Below are 25,171 nucleotides of genomic sequence, written 5' to 3'. Positions count from 1 at the left end.
CAAGAGCTGTATACATGGAAAGTTACAATGAGATTTTTAGGGAGGAGGTTTCTTTTTACTGGAGGTGTCAAATTCATAAACTGTGTTATTTTCTTATTTTTATTATGTCAAGTCTTTGGAATTATATAGAACACTGGTTTTAAATATTAAAAGACTGTGCACATAGAATGTTCATCATGTTATTCAATGCAATTACTGAATATTAGAGTGCTCATCATGTTATCTAGTGCAATATACTTATTTTGCAGATGAAGAATCTGAGGTCCAGAAAGATTAAATAACTTGCCTGAATTTACACAGCTGGATACTAGCAGTTTAGGAACTAGAACTCAGAGCTGATCAGATTCTGACCAGCTGTTTCGTGTCTCTCTATATGACTAAACTACTGGACATTTCAAGAGAATAAAAAAATGACATTATGAGCTACAAATTCATGAGAATGCAGATGGTAAATAGCAGACTAAACTATGTACACAGGATATGAAATTTGGTTTTATGGAAAACCAAATAGACAATAATCTCTCCTGTATATTTTCAGGGCATTCTTGCTTAGGTTTACACAACCGAAAACTATGCCTTCTGTAGGTCTGTTCCAGAATGATGAGCCTACGAATAGAATGCTTATTGTTGATGTCCTAAGTGAGCACTTTATGACTAAGGGGCAAAAGTATCAGGGTATTAAAGCTTTAAAAGGTTCACTTTATGTATGGTAGAAATTGTGTGTGTGTATGTGTGTGTGTGTGTGTGTGTGTGTTTACATACCCATCCTCTTAATTCACTAATTTATTTAGTAAATATTTAATGTATAGTTTTATGTGAAATGTGTCATGTTAGGCCTTGGGGATATGAACATTTATGACAAACCAACAGAAAAAATGGACATGCAATTGAAATGCAGAGCATGGTAAGTACGGAGACCAGGTAAATATAAGGAGCTATAATAGGATAATCAGGGCCAGATCATGAAGGACCTTACAAGTCACTTTAGAGAACTAATCAATCATAAACCCACCACACAGAGAGAAACAGTGCCAACATTAGAAAATTTTGCTATTCATTTTCTTATGACTATATGTGTACATCAGTTGTTTACATAGTTGGGTGATGATGTATATAGTTTCCAATCCTGCAATCCTTACAGTACTGTCAGCATTATTCTCATTCATTAAACTTAACATTCCATCTTACAGACATAATACATTTTACTCACTATTCATTTCTCGTCACTTAGGATATTTATACATTTCCTTATTATATATAATGCATGTTTGTACACACATATAGTTTTTCTATATGTCATTTTTCCTAGATATTAATATAGAGTAGTGGATTTAAAGGATATAGTAATTTTAAGGCACTGGAAATACATTGCCATATAATTTTGTAGTTTTCCTGTAGTGACGTGGGAGTTCTGACCAAATCATACTCTAAGAGTACATAAGCATTACCATTTACCAAAGAAAACCTCACAAAAAACAAAAACATGTCCAATTTGATTAGAAGAAAATTACCTATCATTTTAATTTTCATTTACTTGAACTTTAGCAAGAATGAAGTTCTTTTTTAATGCATATTAGGCAGCTGTATCTCTTCTAAGAATTGACTGCTCATCTGTTGCCCATTTTACCATAGTCTATTCTTCACAAGTATTTTACCCAGCTTACTGCTTATTTTCATTTTATTTATAATGACTTTGATATGTGAAATTTCTATTAAACTCATCTGTCCTTTGCTTTGTAATTTATTTTTTATATGCTTCTCTATTTAGTCATATATTTACCTATATTTACTTTTTCTTAAGATGTTATGTTTAACATTTATCTGTTTAATAACTTGGGATTTCTTTCAGGTATTTTCTTTTTTTTTTTTTTTTTTTTTACTTTTTTAACATCTTTATTGGAGTATAATTGCCTTACAATGGTGTGTTACTTTCTGCTTTATGACAAAGTGAATCAGCTATACGTATACATATATCCCCATATCCCCTCCCTCTTGCGTCTCCCTCCCACCCTCCCTATCCCACCCGTCTAGGTGGTCACAAAGCACCGAGCTGATCTCCCTGTGCGATGTGGCTGCTTCCCACTAGCTATCTACTTTACATTTGGTAGTGTATATATGTCCATGCCACTCTCTCACTTCGTCCCAGCTTACCCTTCCCCCACCTTGTGTCCTCAAGTCCATTCTCTATGTCTGCGTCTTTATTCCTGTCCTGCACCTAGGTTCTTCAGAAACTTCTTTTTTTTTAGATTCCATATATACATGTTACCATATGGTATTTGTTTTTTTCTTTCTGACTTACTTCACTCTGTATGACAGTCTCTAGGTCCATCCACCTCACTACAAATAATTCAATTCCATTTCTTTTTATGGCTGAGTAATATTTGATTGTCTATATGTGCCACATCTTCTTTATCCATTCATCTGTCGATGGACACTTAGGTTGCTTCCATGTCCTGGTTATTGTAAATAGAGCTGCAAGGAACATTGTGGTAGTTGACTCTTTTTGAAGTATGGTTTTCCCAGGGTATATGCCCAGCAGTGGGCATATGGTAGTTCTATTTTTAGGTTTTTTTTTTTTTTTTTGCGGTACGCAGACCTCTCACTGTTGTGGCCTCTCCCGTTGCGGAGCACAGGCTCCGGACGTGCAGGCTCAGTGGCCATGGCTCATGGGCCTAGCCACTCCATGGCATGTGGGATCTTCCCAGACGGGGGCACAAACTCGTGTCCCCTGCATCAGCAGGCGGACTCTCAACCACTGTGCCACCAGGGAAGACCTATTTTTAGCTTTTTAAGGAACCTCCATACTGTTCTCCATAGTGGCTGTATCAATTTACATTCCCACCAACAGTGCAAGAGGGTTCCCTTTTCTCCACACCCTCTCCAGCATTTATTGTTTGTAGATTTTTGATGATGGCCATTCTATATTTACTTTTTCTTAAGATGTTATGTTTAACATTTATCTGTTCAACATTTATCTGTTTAACATTTATCTGTTTAATAACTTGGGATTTCTTTCAGGTATTTTCTTAGTTAAGAATTAACTTGAAACGTTTTAAATAATGTTTCCCTCAGTACATTTTATTCAGTGATGTATACTTTTCCCATTGATTTTATATGTGTTCTTTATCCTATATTAAATCTCTCAATATATTAAGAACTGTTTTTAAGGCTACCTCTTCTGTTCCTTTAATCAGAAACTGTTTCTATCTTCTCCTTAGAAATACAAATTAGTTCCTGAAATGTAAGCTAATTATTCATTCATTGATTTTGATTACATATACTTTTCATATTTTAAGGGATGTACTCAAATGAGAACTCATTTTTTAAAGAACTGTGTACAAATGAAGCAGCACTACATTTTGCAATTATGTAACACCTTCACTGTCCTAGCAATAGATGATATTTTCAATATACAAGCACAATGCAGTGAACTTTTAGATAATATTATGGAAACCTGATGCCATATTTCCTAAGAAAACTTTTACAAAGAAAATTATTAAGCAAAATTTCAGTGAAAAAATGGAATCACGAGGAAAGCAATTAGTTCTTGAAATATGAAAATATAAAAATAAAGAAAGTGATTTTTATGCAACATCCAGTTCAGCAATACCATCTGTTTACCAAGCTTATATGTTAAGTTTAAACAATGTATAATCTGAGTTTTTGCTTGGTTGTTATAAATCCCAAACATATATACTCTTCTAAGTTATCAAAAAATTAAGCAAAAATGATTTTAGCATCTTTTGACCCTAAAATTAGAGTTATGGGTTAATATCCAAAATACATAAACAGCTCACACAACTCAACATAAAAAAAAAGATTAAAAAATGGGCAGAAGACCTGAACAGACATTTTTCTAAAGAGTACATGCAGGTGGCCAATGGGCAAATAAAAAGGTGATCAACATCGCTAATCATCAGGGAAATGAGAATCAAAACCACAATGAGATATCACCTCACACCTGTCAGAATCACTCTCATCAAAAAGAACACAAATAACAAAAATTGGTGAGGATGTGGAGAAAAGGGAATCTTTGTACACTGTTGGTGGGAATGTAAATTGGTGCACCCACTGTGGAAAACAATATGGAGGTTTCGCAAAAAACTAAAAATAGAACTACCATATGACCAAGCAATTCCAATCCTCAGTAAGAAAGAAACAAAAACACTAATTTGAAAAGATACATGCATCCCAATGTTCATAGCAGTGTTATTTACATTTGCCAAGATACGGAAGCAACCTAAGTGTCCATCAACAGATGAATAGATAAAGAAGATGTGGTATATATATATATATATATATATATATACACAATGGAATACTACTCAGTCATAAGAAGGATGAAATTTTGCCCTTTGCAACAACATGAATGGACATGGAGGATATTATGGTAAGTGAAATAAGTCAGACAGAGAAAGGCAAATACCGTATGATAACACTTATATGTAGAATCTAAAAAATACAACAAATTAATGAATATAACAAAGAGAAACAGACTTACAGATATAGAGAACAAATTAGTAGTTACCAGTTGAGAGAGAGAAGGTGGGAAGAGCAATATAGGGGTACGGGATTAAGAGGTACAAACTATTATGTATAAAATAAGCTACAAGGGTATATTATACAGCACAGGGAATACAGCCAAATTTTATCACAACTATAAACAGAGCATAATAACCTTTGAAAACTGTGAATCACTATATTGTATAACTAACTTATATAACATTGCACATCAACTATACTTTAATAAAGAATAAAATAATAGTTTTCCCTAAAAAATCAAGTCCCTGTTGGCCAAATTTACATCAAACAAAGGGCAACTCCTCCCATACTCTGCTTATAGTACCTCTGATACCTCTGATACCACGACAAGCTACAGTGGATTTAAAAGTCACATGAAGGCAAGTATGTGACTTCATTCCCTCCTCTGAGACTGTGAGCTACCACAAGGGAGAAAAGAAAAATTTATGGAAGTAGAAAATAAAATTCAAATTAATAAGGGAAATGAAAAGACATTGGGACATTTGTAGAGAACAGCTTAGAGAAAGATAGTTCTAGATCATAGTACAATAATGAGGAGTTTGGCCTTAAAAGGTCATAAAAACTTTATCTAATTCTTCATGTGTAAAGAAAGATATATCAAGGATGTATCATAAAAAAAGGTCTATCAGAATTAATTGCAATTAGGTTACTTTTTGTATTTCGCCTAACATTATGGATTCTTTCTTTTATTGAGAAAATTAGAATAAAAATTACATTATATTAAAATTAAAAAAAATTATTTCTAACAAATAAATAAGTAGAAGTAATCTTAATAGAATGTTCTACTGATGGTCTTCCCATCTAGCGGCCATGGCTCACGGGCCCAGCCGCTCCGCAGCCTGTGGGGTCTTCCCGGACCGGGGCACGAACCCGTGTTCCCTGCATCGGCAAGCGGACTCTCAACCACTGCGCCACCAGGGAAGCCCGAACTTCTAGCTCTTGAAGTGCAATTTGTCTTTTGTATTTTCTTCTTAAATAGGCTAATAGGCAGAAGGAAGATTTTAGACAAGATACATGGAAGACCACCCTAAAAGAGTCAGTTAAAATACACAAGAGAATTGGAGCTCTTTCTTAGAGGTCTTTGAAATGGGGTAAAATAACATTTATTTATAATATAAAATATATTTATCTACATAATGTTACTTATAACATTTATAAGAACATCTTGCCTGATGACTTGTAGATGAAATCTACATTCTCTTGAGATCCTTTAAGGCATATGAAAATTGTCACCTTATAATTATAAAACTAATATGAACTGGCAGCAGTTAGGTTAATAAAATTCAGATGTTGGAAAACAGTTTTTTTAGGACATAATTTTCCATGTCAGTTATCTTTAAATTTAAATATATAATTAAGTAGAACTTCAAACAGAGTTTAATTGTTCTGCTCTTAATACAAGTATCTCACATTTTGGATAAAACAGCTAAATAAAAACAGCAGTTGAACATTTTAAATATTCAAAACTGTCAGCACATGAAATATTTATTCTCATAAAAATAGGATGAGGAACCCATTCTCAATTTCTAGAAATCTGAATGTGCAATTCATATCTACAACTGACCAACATTTATCTTTATAAAAAGTAATAAAAAAATTTAAAAACATAAAATTATGAGATAGGACATAACTATCAAATAAACTTATCAAAATATAATCTAAGGACTTCCCTGGTGGCACAGTAGCTAAGAATCTATTTACCAATGCAGGGGATATGGGTCGAGCCCTGGTCCGGGAAGATCCCAGTGCCATGGAGCAAATAAGCCCATGTGCCACAACTACTGAGTCTGTGTAACACAACTACTAATTAGCCCATGTGCCTAGAGCTCGTGCTCTGCAACAAGAGAAGCCACCCTAATGAGAAGCCCACGCACCGCAACTGAAGAGTAGCCCCCATTCAGTGCAACTAGAGAAAGCCCGCACGCAGCAACGAAGACCCAAAGCAGCCAAAATAAATAAATAGATAAGTAAAAATTTTTAAATATATATATATAATCTAAAACTTATAGAAAGTAGTCAGTCATTCACTATTTATATAAAACAGCCTTGAAATAGGAAGTCAAAAACAAAGGACATCAATTCACACAGGCATTATAAAGTAAAAGGTAATCATATCTTAGAGATTTAGTGATTCAGCAAAAGAGTAAAATAAGCTTTTTAAAGACAAAACAAAATGGAATGAAAAGTACATTTCTATTCATATATTATAGATATATTTATCATCCTTGGAATATTATTTATTTGCTTTAATGAGAGATTACTTAAGAAATATGTAAGCTGGATAACAATTTGAAAGGATGAATACAAATAATTCAATGAGTCATGTCATAATTATTTTGAGGAAAAAAACACTTTTATCTCAGGGTACACCTTGGAAATGACTCAATACAACAATATAGAGCAGAGGACAAAGGTATCAATAGCTATGAAATTTACCCTTAGGTCTATTAAAATTGCAAAATAATTAGAAGAGCATTAGGCAAATTATGCAACTACCTTTCATTTTTTTTGTTTTTAATCTTTTATTACTAAAAGCTTTGCTCACTGTATAACAATAAATACATGGCCAAACAACTAGTCTCTCTTTCATAAAAACAGAAAAGTGAAATGTCAACGTTCACCACCTGCCATATCACTATTTAATCATTTATTACTTTCTACATATTTTAAGGACTTGTGTACTAAGTAATATTTCAGGCACTCATTTTTTGCAAATGCATATTGAATCAGATATTATACGTTTAATTAGTCTTTATTTAGCTAAGCTCTAAAGAATCTTAAACAATGAAAGACTGTTGACTACTCTGTAGTAGACACCATGTCTCAAACACTCAAACATGCATCTATTTTTCACTACATGGCATACAACACAGTACTTTGCACATCATAGTTACTGACTATAGTTGTTTGCTGACTAACACATAGAGGTAAATGGGAAAAACAGCGCCATCACTATTTTGTAAAATGTTTTCAGGACCGATTCCAAGAGTGTGTGACTTGCCGCAGTTGCATGGCTCCTGGAACCTGTTTAGGGTTTAATGCTCATCTAATGGCATCTTGAAATTCTTAAAAATTTTATCTTTAACTCATGTTTTGTAAGTGAAGTCTGATGGGACAATGGAGTGTGCATTGGGAGCTTGAAGCCCCAGCTCTAGGCAAGGTCCAGCTTCTGGCCACCCCCGCTCCCCATATTCCTGGGGATGTGTTTTCCCTGTCTTCCCCCCTGCTCTCTGCCAAGCAGTCTTCCAATCCCTGCACTGCCCACGGATTGCTGCCATTCTCCACCTGGGTTAAGTGACTTTGTTAACTTCTGAGAAGGGAGGACCACATTTCTGGGTTGTCCCCTGTCTCTAGTGGGGATCTGGGCATGTGCACAGAAGGGTCTAGGTAAGGCTCTCTAGCACTGGAGAGTGGAGTGTAGAGGAGTGAGTGAGTGTGTGAGTGTGTGTGTGTGTGTGTGTGTTGCCTGTCTCTGTTCTGCAGAGGCCACATTTTAGTGGGGGCAAGCTTCTCATCCACTCCATGCAGGTAGCCAATAGTTTCTGGGAAGGAGATTCAAAGACCCTTAGGGTTTTCCCTTCCACTGTGGGTTTGGAAGCCCTGGGAACCTGGAGGTGTCCTCAATCTCCCTACAAGTATCCCTGTGCAGAGGGAGGGCCTCTCGACTGGATCAGTGCCTGGGGACACCCTCTCTTTCTCTTTCCAAACTTTTTGAGTCTGTCTTACATTTGTCTGCTCTGGTCTGCTTGAGATACCCTTGGGTACTGGGGATAGGGAGTGGTGCAGGACTCTAGGAAAAGAACTGTGATTTCGATGATTTCACAAATGAGTTAAATGCTCTTATATATACATTTAAAAGTAGCATTGAGCAATTAAAGAGTAATGGTAAAGTTTCCGCTAATAATTTGAAATTTACTTTTTCTTTACTTAGAAGGACATTAAATGGCAATTAAAAAAGCACCATGACAAGTTGAGAGACAGAAATTGCAGAAGGAAAAGGCTTTATATGTTAGTACCTTTAACGACCCTTTTTTTTCTGTTTTTTGAACAAAGGGTCCTGCAGTTTCATTTTTCACTGGGCACCACAAATTATGTAGCTGAAACTGACTGTTTTAGAATCCAAACCAAATAGAAAAGTGCTGAGGAATACATGGAAGGAAAAAAAAGCTACGTAATCTAAAGATGCTATATGGAATTTCAGTCTGATTAAAAGGTCAGCAATTAGTTTTCAATCTTTACAAACTATTTATTAAGTATTAAGACATTTCACATTTTAAATAATAATTAGAATAATCTATCAACCTTGAAAATCTTTTAGTTTTATTCTCACATTATTCAAAAAAAATCATTATTAATATTTACTTTGAAGTAAAAGGGACTTTTAGAAAATATCCCCCCAAAATGAAAACCTAGTTTTTAAGATCACCCACATTTGAATCCAATAATCCAGTTATCCAAATCAGTCAAGTTATGCAGGCAGAGTTTAGTTAATGAAATTAAATTGGCGCCCATGTTCAAAACAAAGAATTGCATTGAAAATGAGCAATCAATGTGCTAGACAGTTCTCAACCATAATGTAGAACCTTACATCATGACAGTCATAGATTATGCAAAATGTGATCATATGCATTTATCTTCACTGCTAACCAGATTTATTTTTATAGGATTTAAAATATTTTACTAAACAATCTCTATTACTAATTTTTCAATTTATATGGAGAAATGCCATTAAAATTGTTAATGTGGTAGTGGAGGCATCAAAATAGCAATAAGATCTTATTACTTTATGCTAAAGAAAATACTTTGTCACCTTTCCTGAAAAATGCACAAATGAGAATTTCTCAGAGAAATAGCTGATGACTCTAAAAGCCAACTGCTTATAATCAAGTTTAGGATTAAACATATTTTTCTAGCAATGTACAATCACCAAAAGAAATCCCCATGATTGCTATTAAAGGATGGTTTAGTGTTGATTAAAACCTTTTATTAAAAATTCTATAAGAACAGCACCACAGGACTTAGTGAGCATGAAATTAGTACATGCTAAAGAATACATGTGCAATAATACTTTCCAGTTACTTTCTAGACAAATTCCTGGTTAAATTTAAGGCTTTTCCCTTTTAATTCCCACTGCCTGGAATACTCTTTTATATATTCACAGGGTTTTCTCTTCAATTCATGATCCGCTCAAGTGTTATATCAAAAGAGGTGTTTTTGGTTTTCCTATGCAAAATGCCCCTTCCCCATCACTTCCAAACCTCCTACTGTGTTTAGATTTTCTTCATGGGACATATCACTTCCTGACACTAAAATATAATGTCCTGAACGAAGGGACACTATTAACAGTTTGTACTTCTCCTTTATTGCTATATCTCTAGCACATTGAACAGTTTCTGTCAGATAGTAAATATCAATAAATATTTTTGAACGAATGAAATAATAAATTAATGAATGAAAGATTAACTGAAACCATCTCCAATATCTGTTAATGCAGTTAACAGAGATTTACTAGGTTATAGTCAATGTAGGTTGAGGATATGTTCAGTCAAATAACACAACATCCTTGTTCTCAAGAAACTTTCACATTGGTCAGGAAAGCAACTATTAAAAATATGATTATGATTCAGTGAGAGAGAACCACGTGTGTTACTGTACACAAGTGACTGGGAACAGTTCAACTTCTACACTTCTTGACTAAGAGCTGAGCCATTTACCAACTTCAGGAAACTCACTGCTAAGGTGAAGAGCCTTTTCTATACCATTCGTTTACTCAAAAGTTGCATGCCACAAAAAGACACTAAACTCGGGAGTGATTTGATGTTTCCCAGGACTAAACACAAAGTTTACAATCATCCAGACTCTATCATAATTTAATATTTGGCTGGACCATAAAGTTATTTAGTTGTGATTAACTAGACTGACATTTCAATTATCTTCCCTACATAAAATATTCAGTGCACTTTTCAGAAGAAAAACACTTTTCCTAGGAGATAGGAAAATTTTATCCTTCAATATAAAGTGTCTGTGGCTTTTGAATATATAATTTTCTTATGTTTGAGAAATATGGAAAATACAAATAGTATAGCATCACTCTTAGCTTCAATTATGGTTATTACTTTTTTTCTTTAACTTATCACACCACTGGCTTATATTCAGTATATTTTTAGTAAGCATTTAAAATTTTTATACTTTGAATAGACTTGCACAGATTTTAGAAAAAAGAATATCCACTGTCAAGAATTTTCAAAACACAGTGAGGATTATGAGGAATATCCAGACATAAAATAAATTAAAATACAGATATAAAGATGAATGAATGTTTATAATTTCCCTAATTACCTACTCTAGCAATGTGCAAAAGGTTGCTATTTGAAATAGACTGTATTTTCAGAATGCAGTGAACTGTAAATCAAATAGACATTTCAAGTTTATAAATATATGGAGACTTTTGTTGATTTAAATCTATTTTCAATGTCAGTTCAATTAATTATTGCTACCTGAGCAAATATATGAAATCTGCAATCAAAATGTAAGCCTAAAGCAAGACCTATACAGAATAGTCACCCATTGGCAGAGACAGGAGTGTTGAATATATATTTTAGGAAGCTGAAGGACTGGACAAACTGCTTCTGACAATAACTGCTTTAAAGACCCTTTAGTAAATATCAGCAGAATTGGTTTGTAACTTAGCATGTCTTTCACTTTGAACATGGTCCCTAAAAGTTTTTGCACATGTCAGGATATCTACAAACACAATTTGTTTCAGGCTGACTATCCATGATTAACATTTTCCTTTCCTGTCTATGACCTGAATAATTCCTTTTACTAAACTACACATCTTAGTTTTTCTATCATGCACTGAGGATTAAAATCAAATGTTTTCTAGGTGTTGCTTTCTTGTTTTGTTCTCTAAATGAACCACCTTTAAAGACCATTTAAATAAACTATCAAAATAGAAGGTTGCAAAAAAGCTTTTAGGGATTGCAGAAGTCAGTTAATTAAGGTTTATTGCAAAGATTTCTAATTATGAGAGCCAGTCTTTTTTTTTTTTTTTTTTAATAATACACAATGTATTTATTTATTTATTTATGGCTGTGTTGGGTCTTCGTTTCTGTGCATGGGCTTTCTCTAGTTGTGGCAAGTGGGGGTCACTCTTCATCGCGGTGCGCAGGCCTCTCACTATCGCGGCCTCTGTTGTTGCGGAGCACAGGCTCCAGACGCGCAGGCTCAGTAATTGTGGCTCACGGGCCCAGTTGCTCCATGGCATGTGGGATTTTCCCAGACCAGGGCTCGAACCTGTGTTGTCTGCATTGGCAGGCAGATTCTCAACCACTGCGCCACCAGGGAAGCCCGAGAGCCAGTCTTAAACCTATAATCTTATTTATCCAACTAGAATCAGGATAATCAAGGAATATTTTTCCTAACTACAGCTAAGTGATTTGGAAATTTCTTTTTTTTTTTTTTACATTTCTGTAATTGTAAGCAGACAGCAAACAATTAAGTCAAGGTTGTTTAATGGGGTTTCCTTAATATTTCTTAAGTATGAGAAAAGACATATACATATAATCAACTACATGAAAGAAAAGGTAATTTCACGTAAACTTCCTCTTTATCCTCACGTTCCACACTGTGCACAGAATAGTAAAAACATAATTAATGCAATTGTCTATATTTTTCGGTTTCTATTATTTTATTTCCTATTTGTACGAGGTTGCCTCATGTACAATATTATTATTCTGCTGATTTTCTTTTCCCCTACCTCTGGCCCTGATGATATATCAGCATCTTCTGCTAAATGGTTGTTACCCTAACTTGTCTTGCCTATTTTGCAGACACCAACTCATTTCTCCAAATTTTAGTTAAATCTTCAGTTCCTTCCCCAAATCCTGTTGTACCTCTGCAATATATCAACTTGTTAGATGTTCTTGGGTCCATTAGTCATCAGGGCCTAATCCCTCAGTTGCTCAACCTTTGCTTGGTTCCTTCTACTCAGCATTCTTTCCCTTCTCCTGGCTTCACGTGGCCTACACATATTCTACTCATCTCTCAGAACAGAACTTAATTTAATACTGCTTCCTCAGGAAAACCAGCCCTTATCCTCTAGACCTGAATAATACATGCTCTCAGAGCACCCTGAGCTTCTCCTTGGTGGGACTTATCACAGTACTAATTATGTATTTGTCAAATTATTTGTTATCTGCCTCCCACCAGGGTGTAAAATTCACAAAAGCTCACTCACCACTGTACATGTGTTGAATAAATTAAAGGCTTATTAATAGCTCATATCACTTTTCTATTTTAGTGTGAAAACAATGATATGTAACCTACGGATAATGAGACAAATAATTTACTGTGGTCCCCTCAGTCCAACAAAATTGTAATGTGTTACCCTGTAACTTTGGACAGTGCCTCTTGAGTCACTTCAAAGAGAATTTCAAAAGATACCCAAGTGGAATGATGGCAAATCCCTCCCTCTATCTGCAACAGTAACACTGTTATCTTATTAAGGCTGGCACACAATGATGACAGCTCAAGTCTGGTTCTGGGACACTCCAGTTTCTATAAGCTCCTTTTACCCAACACTAGGATCTGACCCCTTCTGATATGAAGAGAGTAATGGATACATGCACAGATTGAATTATTTCATAATGTTACCCTTGACTGGAATATCTGCATTTTTAAAGGTATGATTTTCTAACATCAGAATTTCAGACACAAGAAGAGAAGACCTTCTTGGTGCCTCTTAAAATTATGACATGGAGATAAGTGGCTCATACGTGTAAGACTGGTCATAGTATTTTATAAAGCATATATCTGGTAATATTTTAGCTCAGTTTAGGACCTTGATGTACTTTTCAAACAAAATTTAAATATATTTTGATTTTTCATTATAATTTATAACTAAAACAAAGTTGAATTAAATGAACAATAATTGTTTCTCAATATTCTTCTCAAAAATAAATTTACGGGGGAGGATTATTTAATAATACTGTCCCCTACCAGAATGCATAGCCTCAATATATGGATATTGTATCTTGTTTCATGCTTTGTATGATTTCTGTCCTTATAACAATACACTTTTAATGAATTCTCTCATTTTTAAAGTGGGAAATAGTTCGTATCCTGCCCTTCTGCTAAATTAGAAAAATAGCCTAAATGAACTCTCTTCTAATCCTGAAAGACTGCTATATGTATAATGTATGAAATTATGTAAACATTTACGTGTATATTTTATTTAAAGTGATATATTGTTTTTATTCCCAAACTTAATTATTTATACCCTATCGTTAGAATAGTTGTACTGGATTATATTTTTTTTAATCAAGTGGCAGAAAAAAGGCTGAGAAATAATCTGTTAATGCAGAGAGAAACAGAAGACCCTGTCTGTTTTATGCTGAAGACACTTCTGACAAGATTTTGTTGATACTATGGGAAAGAAGGAAAAAAAGAGAAAACAGGAATTACATTTTGAACAATCATAAAGCAAATTCTACGATGTGGAGCAGTTTGCTAGATGAAGAGGAATATTATATAGTAAATACAAAAATGGTGATTCTACAGTATTATTTGGCTTTGCTTTATTTATTAGATGCATTTCTGAAGATTATCAGCAAAGTGAACTTATATATATTATTTTGAATAAAATAGTCACATCCACTTCAAATATGTTTTTAGCAGAATATTTAAGTTTTCTTCCTGTATACTTTATAGGTTTAGTAGTGTTTTTTTCACTTTGTATTTTGCAATAATTATAGATTCACAGATATTTGCAAAAAAAATGTATGGTAAGGTCCCATACACCATTTACCCAGCCTCCCCCAATGCTAACTACTTGCATAACTAAAGTGCAACATCAAAACCAGGAAATTGACATTGGGAAAATCCATAGAGCTCATGTGTGTGTGCATGCATGCATGTCGTGTGTGTAGCTCTTTGCAATTTATCACATATCTAACTTCATGTAACTACCACCATAATCAAAATACATAACTACATTATTACTACAAGGCTCCCTCCTGCTACCCCTTCATAGCCAATCCCTCTCTCCCTAAGCCCTAACCCTTGTCCACCAAGAATCTATTCTCCATCTCTACAATTATGTTATTTCAAGAATGTTATGTAAGTGAATTATACAGTATGTATCCTTTTGAGATTGGTTTTTTTCACCCAGCATAGTGCCCTTAAAGTTTATCCAAGTTGTGTGTATCACCAGTTTGTTCCTTTTTATTGCTGAATAGTATTCCAACATCTTATATATATTTCTACTTTAAATATCACCATAGCTGCCTTAATGCATGATATGGGCCGAACTGCATCCCCTAAAATCCATATGTTGAATTTAGCACGTGACTGGATTTGGAGATAGGTCCCTTAAAGATGAAATTAAGGTAAAATGAGGTCATATGGGTGGGATTTAATCTGTCATGATAGTATCCTTACAAGAAGAGATTATGACAGAGACATGCACATAGGAAAGAACATATGAAGACACAGGGAGAAAATGGATATTTACAGTCCAAGGAGAAAGGATTTAGAATGAAATCAACTCTGCTGATACCTTAATCTTGGACTTCTGGTCTCTAGAACAATAAGAAATTAAATTTCTGTTGTTTACACCACCTAGTCTGTGGCATTTGTTATAGCAGACCTAGCAAACAAATATAGTGTAAAAGAATAGTATAAAACATATAAAACAATACTTTCTTCTATAAGACAATCACTTCTGTATCAACATAATTTATGAATGCTTCTCAAAGGGAGTTTTTAAAATCTTTGAAGCTTTTCCTGTATCATGCTTTGTGATAAATTACATTATGGGGGAATTAAAGAGAATATATACTTAAAAAAATCATATTCATGCCTATTCGTGCCTAACTACATTGCAGTAAAAACCTGTAGTGTTAAAAGGGACCATTTAGCTGAAGGCAATTGGAGTTTTTAAAAAAGACAGTTTAACTATTTTTTACACAAAACTGCACCTAAACAACAGCATTTAGACACATTTCTGGATATTTTTTGCTGTTTCTTTTAGGAATGGATTATGGTTAGGCTTGCTGGCTGCATTGTTTTTACAATATAGATATGAATTATAATTAGCATAAATTCTTACTATTTGCTTATTTGACATGGAAAAGAGATGGCTGCATAAGTACGGCAACTGAATTTCAATTCATGTAGCAACATTTTATTTATGTCTGATGTTTGTTGTTAAGTAATACGGACTTGCTCATTAAGATACGTCAGTATAGGATTATATCAAAAACATAAATGCATAGATATTAAAGAGAAGCTTTATATCTAATTGACCATACTACTATGAAGTAATATCAAAAATACCTTTCTGCACCTTGGGAAACAATAAGAACAAAAACCAGAAAATCACCACTATAATGTATAGAGTGTACAATTGCACCTCAGTGAATATAGGTCCACCAGGGATATTAAGCATCAAAAGGGAATTATAGATAAGTTTTGAGAGAACAACAGTGGAACTTACCATCTTGATTCGTGGTCACTGTAATAGCTGTGAATGGCTTGGGAGAAAAACTCAACTCAGAAACTCCATTCATGGCTTCTATTTCAAAGGTGTAATTCATGTGAGGCACAAAGTCAAGTACTATCACGGAATTGTTGATCAGGCCAGTATGTCTTGGGATGAAGCGGAGTCCTCCACCACAGTCCTCACACTGGCTGGTATCTAAGCCACATTTCTTACAGATCACACTGTATGTGAGATCTTTTCTCCCTCCTGTGTCACTTGGTGGGCTCCATTCCAAAATAAGGGCCGTTTCATTGATGTTAAAAACCACATTCCTAGGAGCTGAAGGTGGCCCTAGAGAAAGCAATTAAAAAACAAATGTACATGTATAGGACAATGAATTATGGTGCTAACTTGAAAACTTCATCAATAAACGCTTGCTGGTCTTTTATATTAGTTTGAGCTCTTTCTTCTGATGGAAGCCATAAAGAAATATGGTTAAAAATATCTGAGTTAGGGCTTCCCTGGTGGCGCAGTGGTTGAGAGTCCGCCTGCCGATGCAGGGGATACGGGTTCGTGCCCCGGTCTGGGAAGATCCCACATGCCGTGGAGCGGCTGGGCCCGTGAGCCATGGCCGCTGAGCCTGCTCGTCCGGAGCCTGTGCTCCACAATGGGAGAGGCCACAACAGTGAGAGGCCCACATACAAAAAAAAAAAAAAAAAAAAAAAAAAAAAAAAAAAAAAAAATATCTGAGTTAGTTTAGTAAGAGTGGAGTCTTAGGGGTGAAGATGGTCTATATCTTAACTTTTGGTATATGAATTTCAATATTTAATATCAAAAGCCATAGATCTCCAAAAGATACAGTAATTATACTTTTTAAATTTGTTGACTGAAAATATATAACAAAACATTATTTTAAATTATGTGATGGTTTTAAATACATCTTAATAATTACATCATCATTTTAAAATTTTGAAAAAATAGTAACATGCATATATAAAACAGGCTGTGTTCAGTCTTTCAGTCCTCAAACTATGCTTGATGTATAACTAAAACTCCCATTCATTTTTCTGGACAATCTCTCTAAGAATCTTTTTCTCACAGGCTGAGAATAAATGGCCAGAAACTCAGGGTGGACAGACAGTTTGGAAGAAGGGGAAGAGGAAGGGAAACTGGAGGCAGCATAAAGGCTTTTACTAGGTCCTGACAATTTCATGGGACAAAAGCATTACATGGAAGGGATAAAAGGGGGTATACATAAGAAATGGTACCTAGACTTTTATTTAGATTAACTTTACTAAACATAAGTAAGTGTGTCCTTAGAAGCTGATAAAGAGACCCACAGAATCCTCTTATTTGTCATCAAGAGTGCACAAACCATGTTTCTCATGGATGGCGGATGAGCATCTGCTCTCTTTTTTCTCATTATTTTTCCATACGGATCACACTGCATAGAGTATTTATATCCTTTAACTATTCCAGTCTTTTCTTAAAATTGTGTCAATAATCTTTTACACTTATCCGAGTCCTTCAAACCTCAGTTTCATATCATTCACTGAACAAATATTAACTGAAGGTCTACTAGGTGCCTGGCACTGTGCTATGTGCTATGTTGTGAAATACCACAGAATCCTTTCTGTAAGAGACTGTGCTTATGACAGATATTTTGAAAAATAATTTATTGCATAAATAACTAATTAACATTCTTGCCATATTTTAAAAAGCTTAGTTTTGAGAAATCGAAACAGTTCTTTAAATTGCTGCTATCAAGAAAATTTGCTTAGAAGGAGGAAAAGAATTCTCTGTGACATTCTCTCCATAGAAAGAAATTCAATTTTTGATATACGCTTCTTTTGGATTTCAAGATATGGTCATTCATTCATTAAATATATATATATATTTTTAGTGACTACTATGTGTGCCAGATATTCTGCTAGATCTTGGGCTTGCAGCATGAATGTGATAAAAGTTATTTCTGCTTTCTTGTTATTAACATTTTAGCTGAATGGCTAGATAAACACAAATACACACACACAAACAGAAGAATAAAATTCAAATTATAGTAAGTGCAGTTACAGAAATCAAAAGGAAAGGAGTTGAAATAACCTGAGAAACGTTCTAAGAAGGCCTCATATAGGTGATGTGGAAGATGTTCAGAGGGGTGGGAAGAATATTAGAGGTAGAAGATGTGTGGCTCTTCAGTCAAAAAAGATTTTAAAATAGTCATGGAACTGTCAGAAGATCACTGTGTCTAGAATGCAGAAGGAGGAAGCAAGAAGTGAGTTTTAAGGAACAGGAAGGGGTCGGATAATGCCAGACTGCTGGCTCATTGGAATGAGTCTGAATATGTTTCTATACTTAACAGGAAGAAACTAACAGATTCTATCTACAGAAGTGATGGGTTTCAAAAACAGTATTCTGGCTGCAGTGTGGGGAATGGTCTAAATGAGTACAGAGGACTCAGTAGCAAGATCTGTTATATACTGTTAGAGTAGCATAACATCACTCCTAAACCTATATGATTGGGTATTGGCTTTGAGATATTAAGAAGTGTTACATTTTCCTTTTTCATTTTGCTGGATCCTGATATCAGCAACCTAATGGGTAGGACTCAGACACCTATATGTACATTTCATGTTCCAGAGAGCTAAGAAACGTCTACCTTCAGAAAGGAAAATATGGAAGGGATTATAAACGAGAGCACAGGGATAGGCATAGTTCTTTACCTCCAACCTAGATTCATGGCTAGGAGATAAAGATTCATTATCATTATCATAATAATGTCTTCCTACAGAATGACATATTCATATTGTTCTTTTCTCTTATTTATAATGGAAAAACATGAATTATTATTCACTTACATTTCCAAGAACAGGAAGAATGTTATCAATTATGTTATGGGTGTCTGCAAGTATATGACTGTCTGCCTAGCGATACTTAAATAAAAACGGCAGACACCCTTCTTCCTCAAGGGCTCTCAGACCAATTTGCATGACAATTAAATAGCTTTTTAATTGCTGTTAAATTATGCCAGCTAAACTGTGATTTCATGCAAATATTAAGCTGTAAAGACATGCATGAATCATTTACTAAGATTTAGAACTTAGAACAAAGAGATACAATTAATTCTAATCCTCAGATTCAACTAAATTGTGTCACTGGGCTTTTATGAATGTGGCCTGACTGCTTTGTTATCATTTATAAATTATACAAAGATTATGTGACACACAGGGAAAAAAAATCTTGGCAGCAATAACTCTTTTGGAGACATCTGTACTGAAAACTCTCAGGAATTTTCTTATGGTGATTTTTTTTTTCTTTAAAGGAAACACGTAATTCACATAGAAAAAAGCTATCTCCACACTACACCCTCCAAACCAACCTCATAAGAAAAGGACAATTATCCTAATTTGCAGCTAGCTGTTTTTGTAGCCCATCATGTAATAAACTTAAATAAAAACTACAATTTTATTTCTATTAAAAAAACACACTTTTAATCTTCTTTTTTTTTTTTTTTTGGCTTCAATTTGGATTTCCCCTTTACACATTTAAAGAATAAAGAAATAGTGCTCTAATAGTAAACTTATGAGAAGCTTGTGGCAGTGCGGTACTGTCCCTCCACAGAAGAGCATCAGGCCATGCAGCCCCCATCTTCCTCTCAGAGTAGCAGAGGCCAGGTGAGCTACAATTTTTTTAATTTTTTTTTTCGGTACGCGGGCCTCTCACTGTTGTGGCCTCTCCTGTTGTGGAGCACAGGCTCCAGACACGCAGGCTCAGCGGGCAAGGCTCAAGGGCCCAGCCGCTCCGTGGCATGCGGGATCTTCCCGGACCGGGGCACGAACCCGTGTCCCCTGCATCAGCAGGCGGACTCCCAAACACTGAGCCACCAGGGAAGCCCCAATTTTTTTAATTTAATTTAAATTTTTTCTTTATGGAAAATGTTTTAAACAGAACTATATTTCCCAAAGTACATCATGCGTAATATCTCTAGTCCCACGAGATATCACAAAAAAAATGAGTTCAGTGCTCAAATTAAGATTCCTCTGGTAGATTGACGCTGAAACAAAAGAAACACAATTTGCTTCCCTTTGTTGAATCCAACATTTCCCAAACGTTTATTCATGGAATGTTATTTTCTAAGAAGCATAAGAAGGAATACCAGCATTCTGCAGAACACCCTTTAAATAAAGGTTGACACTGAAGGAGAGCAAACTTAGGGGTCACATTTCAGTTTCTACATACTTTGCTGCAGATTTCATATTTTATGCTTATAATTACAGAAATATATGAACTCATGAATAAACAGGGGTCTTTTTCATATTAACTGAAGAGTGACTGTTCATTCACCCATTAACTCTATAACTAATTGTGGCTTACAGATGCATTTTTTAACCTTTAAGAACAATGAAAATTTGATCCAAATAACTGAAAATCATTAAAGGCTATTGCTTATTAAACATTATTAAACTATATTTTCCACTTCTTAACTTACTACCTGGCAATAATTTAAGTGTGTTTGTTGGGGACTTCCCTGGTGGTCATGTGGCTAAGACTCCATGCTCCCAATGCAGTGGGCCTGGGGTTTGATCCCTGGTCAGGGAACTAGATCCCACATGCCACAACTAAGATTCAGCACAGCCAAATAAATAATAAATATTTTTTTTAAATGTGTTTGTTAATTTAATGACTACCAAGACTTTATAGTACAGTTTCCTAATAAAAAGCATAATATTGGGTGCTGGGAAGATGGCGGAGGAGTAAGACGCGGAGATCACCTTCCTCCCCACAGATACACCAGAAATACATCTACATGTGGAACAGCTCCTACAGGACACCTACTGAACGCTGGCAGAAGACCTCAGACCTCCCAAAAGGCAAGAAATTCCCCACGTACCTGGGTAGGGCAAAAGAAAAAATAAAGCAAAAACAGAGACAAAAGAATAGGGACGGCACCTGCACCAGTGGGAGGGAGCTGTGAAGGAGGAAAGGTCTCCACACACTAGGAAGCCCCTTCGCGGGCAGAGATTGCGGGAGGCGGAGCGGGAAGCTTCGGGGCCGCGGAGGAAAGCGCAGCAACTGGGGTGCGGAGGGCAAAGCGGAGAGATTCCCGCACAGAGGATCGGTGCCGACCGGCACTCACCAGCCCGAGAGGCTTGTCTGCTCACCCGCCGGCGCGTGCGGGGCTGGGGGTTGAGGCTCGGGCTTCGGTCAGAGCGCAGGGAGAGGACTGGGGTTGGCGGCGTGAACACAGCCTGAAGGGGTTAGTGCGCCACGGCTAGCCGGGAGGGAGTCCGGGGAAAAGGCTGCACCTGCTGAGGAGGCAAGAGACTTTTTCTTCCCTCTTTGTTTCCTGGTGTGCGAGGAGAGTTAAGAGGGCTGCTTAAAGGAACTCCAAAGACGGGCGCGAGCCGCGGCTAAAAGCATGGACCCCAGAGACGGGCGTGAGCCATAGCTAAAAGCACGGACCCTAGAGACGGGCGCGAGCCGTGGCTAAAAGCACGGACCCCAGAGACGGGCGGGAGACGCTAAGGCTGCTGCTGCCGCCACCAAGGGGCCTGTGTGCGAGCACAGGTCACTATCCACACCCCTCTTCCGGGGAGCCTGTGAAGCCCGCCACTGCAAGGTTCCCGGGATCCAGGAACAACTTCCCAGGGAGAACGCATGGCGCGCCTCAGGCTGGTGCAATGTCATGCTGGCCTCTGCCGCCGCAGGCTCGCCCAGCATGCCGTGCCCCTCTCTCCCCCTGGCCTGAGTGCGCCAGAGCCCCCGAGTCAGCGGCTCCTTTAACCCCGTCCTGTCTGAGCAAAAAACAGACACCCTCCAGCGACCTACACGCAGAGGCAGGGCCAAATCCAAAGCTGAGCCCCTGTGAGATGTGAGAAGAAAGAAGAGAAAGGGAAATCTCTCCCAGCAGCCTCAGAAACAGCGGATTAAAGCTCCACAATCAAATTGATGTACCCTGCCTCTGTGGAATACATGAATAGACAACGAATCATCCCAAATTGAGGAGGTGGACTTCGAGAGCAAGATCTATGATTTTTTCCGCTTTTCCTCTTTTTATGAATGTGTATGTATATGCTTCTGTGTGAGATCTTGTCTGTATAGCTTTGCTTCCACCATTTGTCCTAGGGTTCTATCCGTCCATTGTTTTTTTAATTTTTCTTAATAATTAATTTTAATAACTTTATTATACTTTACCTTCCTTCTTTCTTTCTCTTTCTTTCTTTCTTTCTTTCTTTCTTTCCTTCCTTCCTTCCTTCCTTCCTTCCCTCCATTAGACAACGAATCATCCCAAATTGAAGAGGTGGACTTTGAGAACAAGATTTATGATTTTTTTCCCCTTTACCTCTTTTTGTGAGGGTGTATGTGTATGCTTCTGTGTAAGATTTTGTCTGTATAGCTTTGCTTCCACCATTTGTCCTAAGGTTCTATCCGTCCCTTTTTTTTTCTAAATAATTATTTTTTAATTCAATAAATATATTATACTTTATTTTATTTTACTGTTACTTCTTTCTTTGTCTTTTTTTCTTCCTTCCCTCCTTCCTTCCTTCATTCCTCCCTCCCTCCCTCCTTTCTTTCCTTCTTTCCTTCTTTTCTTCCTTCCTTCCTTCCCTCCTTTCTTTTTTTCTTCCTAATTCTACTATTTCTCTCTACTTTTTCTCCCTTTTATTCAGAGCCATGTGGATGAAAGGCTCTTGGTGCTCCAGCCAGGTGTCAGGGCTCTGCCTCTGAGGTGGGAGAGCCAACTTCAGGACACTGGTCCACAAGAGACCTCCCAGCTCCACATAATATCAAACGGCGAAAATCTCCCAGAGAACTCCATCTTAACAGCAGCACCCAGCTTCACTCAATGACCAGCAAGCTACAGTACTGGAAAACCTATGACAAACAACTAGCAAAACAGGAACACAACCCCACCCATTAGCAGAGAGGCTGCCTAAAATCATAATAAGTCCACAGACACCCCAAAACACACCACCAGACGTGGACCTGCCCACTAGAGAGACAAGATCCAGCCTCATCCACCACAACACAGGCACTAGTCCCCTCCACCAGGAAGCCTACACAACCCACTGAACCAACCTTAGCCACTGGGGACAGACACCAAAAACAACGGGAACTACGAACCTGCAGCCTGCAAAAAGGAGACCCCAAACACAGTAAGAAAAGCAAAATGAGAAGACAGAAAAACACATCGCAGATGAAGGAGCAAGATAAAAACCCACCAGACCTAACAAATGAAGAGGAAATAGGCAGTCTACCTGAAAAAGAATTCAGAATAATGATAGTAAAGATGATCCAAAATCTTGGAAATAGAATAGACAAAATGCAAGAAGCATTTAACAAGGACCTAGAAGAAATAAAGATGAAACAGACAATGATGAACAACACAATAAATGAAATGAAAAATACTCTAGATGGGATCAATAGCAGAATAAATGAGGCAGAAGAACGGATAAGTGACCTGGAAGATAAAATAGTGGAAATAACTACTGCAGAGCAGAATAAAGAAAAAAGAATGAAAAGAACTGAGGACAGTCTCAGAGACCTCTGGGACAACATTAAACGCACCAACATTCGAATTATAGGGGTTCCAGAAGAAGAAGAGAAAAAGAAAGGGACTGAGAAAATATTTGAAGAGATTATAGTTGAAAACTTCCCTAATATGGGAAAGGAAATAGTTAATCAAGTCCAGGAAGCACAGAGAGTCCCATACAGGATAAATTCAAGGAGAAATACGCCAAGACACATATTAATCAAACTGTCAAAAACTAAATACAAAGAAAGCATATTAAAAGCAGCAAGGGAAAAACAACAAATAACACACAAGGGAATCCCCATAAGGTTAACAGCTGATCTCTCAGCAGAAACTCTACAAGCCAGAAGGGAGTGGCAGGACATACTGAAAGTGATGAAGGAGAAAAACCTGCAACCAAGATTACTCTACCCAGCAAGGATCTCATTCAGATTTGATGGAGAAATTAAAACCTTTACAGACAAGCAAAAGCTGAGAGAGTTCAGCACCACCAAACCAGCTTTACAACAAATGCTAAAGGAACTTCTCTAGACAAAAACACAAGAGAAGGAAAAGTCCTATAATAACGAACCCAAAACAATTTAGAAAATGGGAATAGGAACATACATATCGATAATTACCTTAAATGTAAATGGACTAAATGCTCCCACCAAAAGACACAGATTGGCTGAATGGATACAAAAACAAGACCCATATATATGCTGTCTACAAGAGACCCACTTCAGACCTAGAGACACATACAGACTGAAAGTAAGGGGATGGAAAAAGATATTCCATGCAAATGGAAACCAAAAGAAAGCTGGAGTAGCAATTCTCATATCAGACAAAAAAGACTTTAAAACAAAAACTATTAGAAGAGACAAAGAAGGACACTACATAATGATCAAGGGATCCATCCAAGAAGAAGATATAACAATTGTAAATATTTATGCACCCAACATAGGAGCACCTCAATACATAAGGCAAAAACTAACAGCCATAAAAGGGGAAATCGACAGTAACACATTCATAGTAGGGGACTTTAACATCCCAGTTTCACCAATGGCCAGATCATCCAAAATGAAAATAAATAAGGAAACACAAGCTTTAAATGATACATTAAACAAGACGGACTTAATTGATATTTATAGGACACTCCATCCAAAAACAACAGAATACACATTTTTCTCTAGTGCTCATGGAACATTCTCCAGAATAGATCATATCTTGGGTCACAAATCAAGCCTTGGTAAATTTAAGAAAACTGAAATTGTATCAAGTGTCTTTTCTTACTACAACGCCATGAGACTAGATATCAATTACAGGAAAAGGTCTGTAAAAAATACAAACACATGGAGGGTAAACAATACACTACTTAATAACGAAGTGATCACTGAAGAAATCAAAGAGGAAATAAAAAAATACCTAGAAACAAATGACAATGGAGACACAACGACCCGAAACCTATGGGATGCAGCAAAAGCAGTTCTAAGAGGGAAGTTTATAGCAATACAAGCCCACCTTAAGAAGCAGGAAACATCTCGAATAAACAACATAACCTTGGACCTAAAGCAATTAGAGAAAGAAGAACAAAAAAACCCCAAAGTTAGTAGAAGCAAAGAAATCATAAAAAT

General features: G+C 36.4%; 1 protein-coding gene across 1 annotated transcript in view; it reads right to left on the bottom strand.

Moving 5' to 3' along the window:
• The window catches only part of EPHA6 (EPH receptor A6), an 894,187-nt gene that overhangs the window by 495,974 nt on the left and 373,042 nt on the right, over positions 1-25,171 (bottom strand). The window contains exon 5 of the mRNA XM_007459872.1: positions 16,040-16,375. Within this exon, the coding sequence (XP_007459934.1) occupies positions 16,040-16,375 (336 nt within the window). The remainder of the gene's footprint in view (positions 1-16,039; positions 16,376-25,171) is intronic.

Source organism: Lipotes vexillifer, unplaced genomic scaffold, assembly GCF_000442215.2.
Source record: "Lipotes vexillifer unplaced genomic scaffold, Lipotes_vexillifer_v1.1 scaffold448, whole genome shotgun sequence".
Lineage (NCBI taxonomy): Eukaryota > Metazoa > Chordata > Mammalia > Artiodactyla > Lipotidae > Lipotes > Lipotes vexillifer.
Note: the sequence above shows the minus strand (reverse complement) of the source record. Positions and strands in the feature narration are given on the sequence as shown.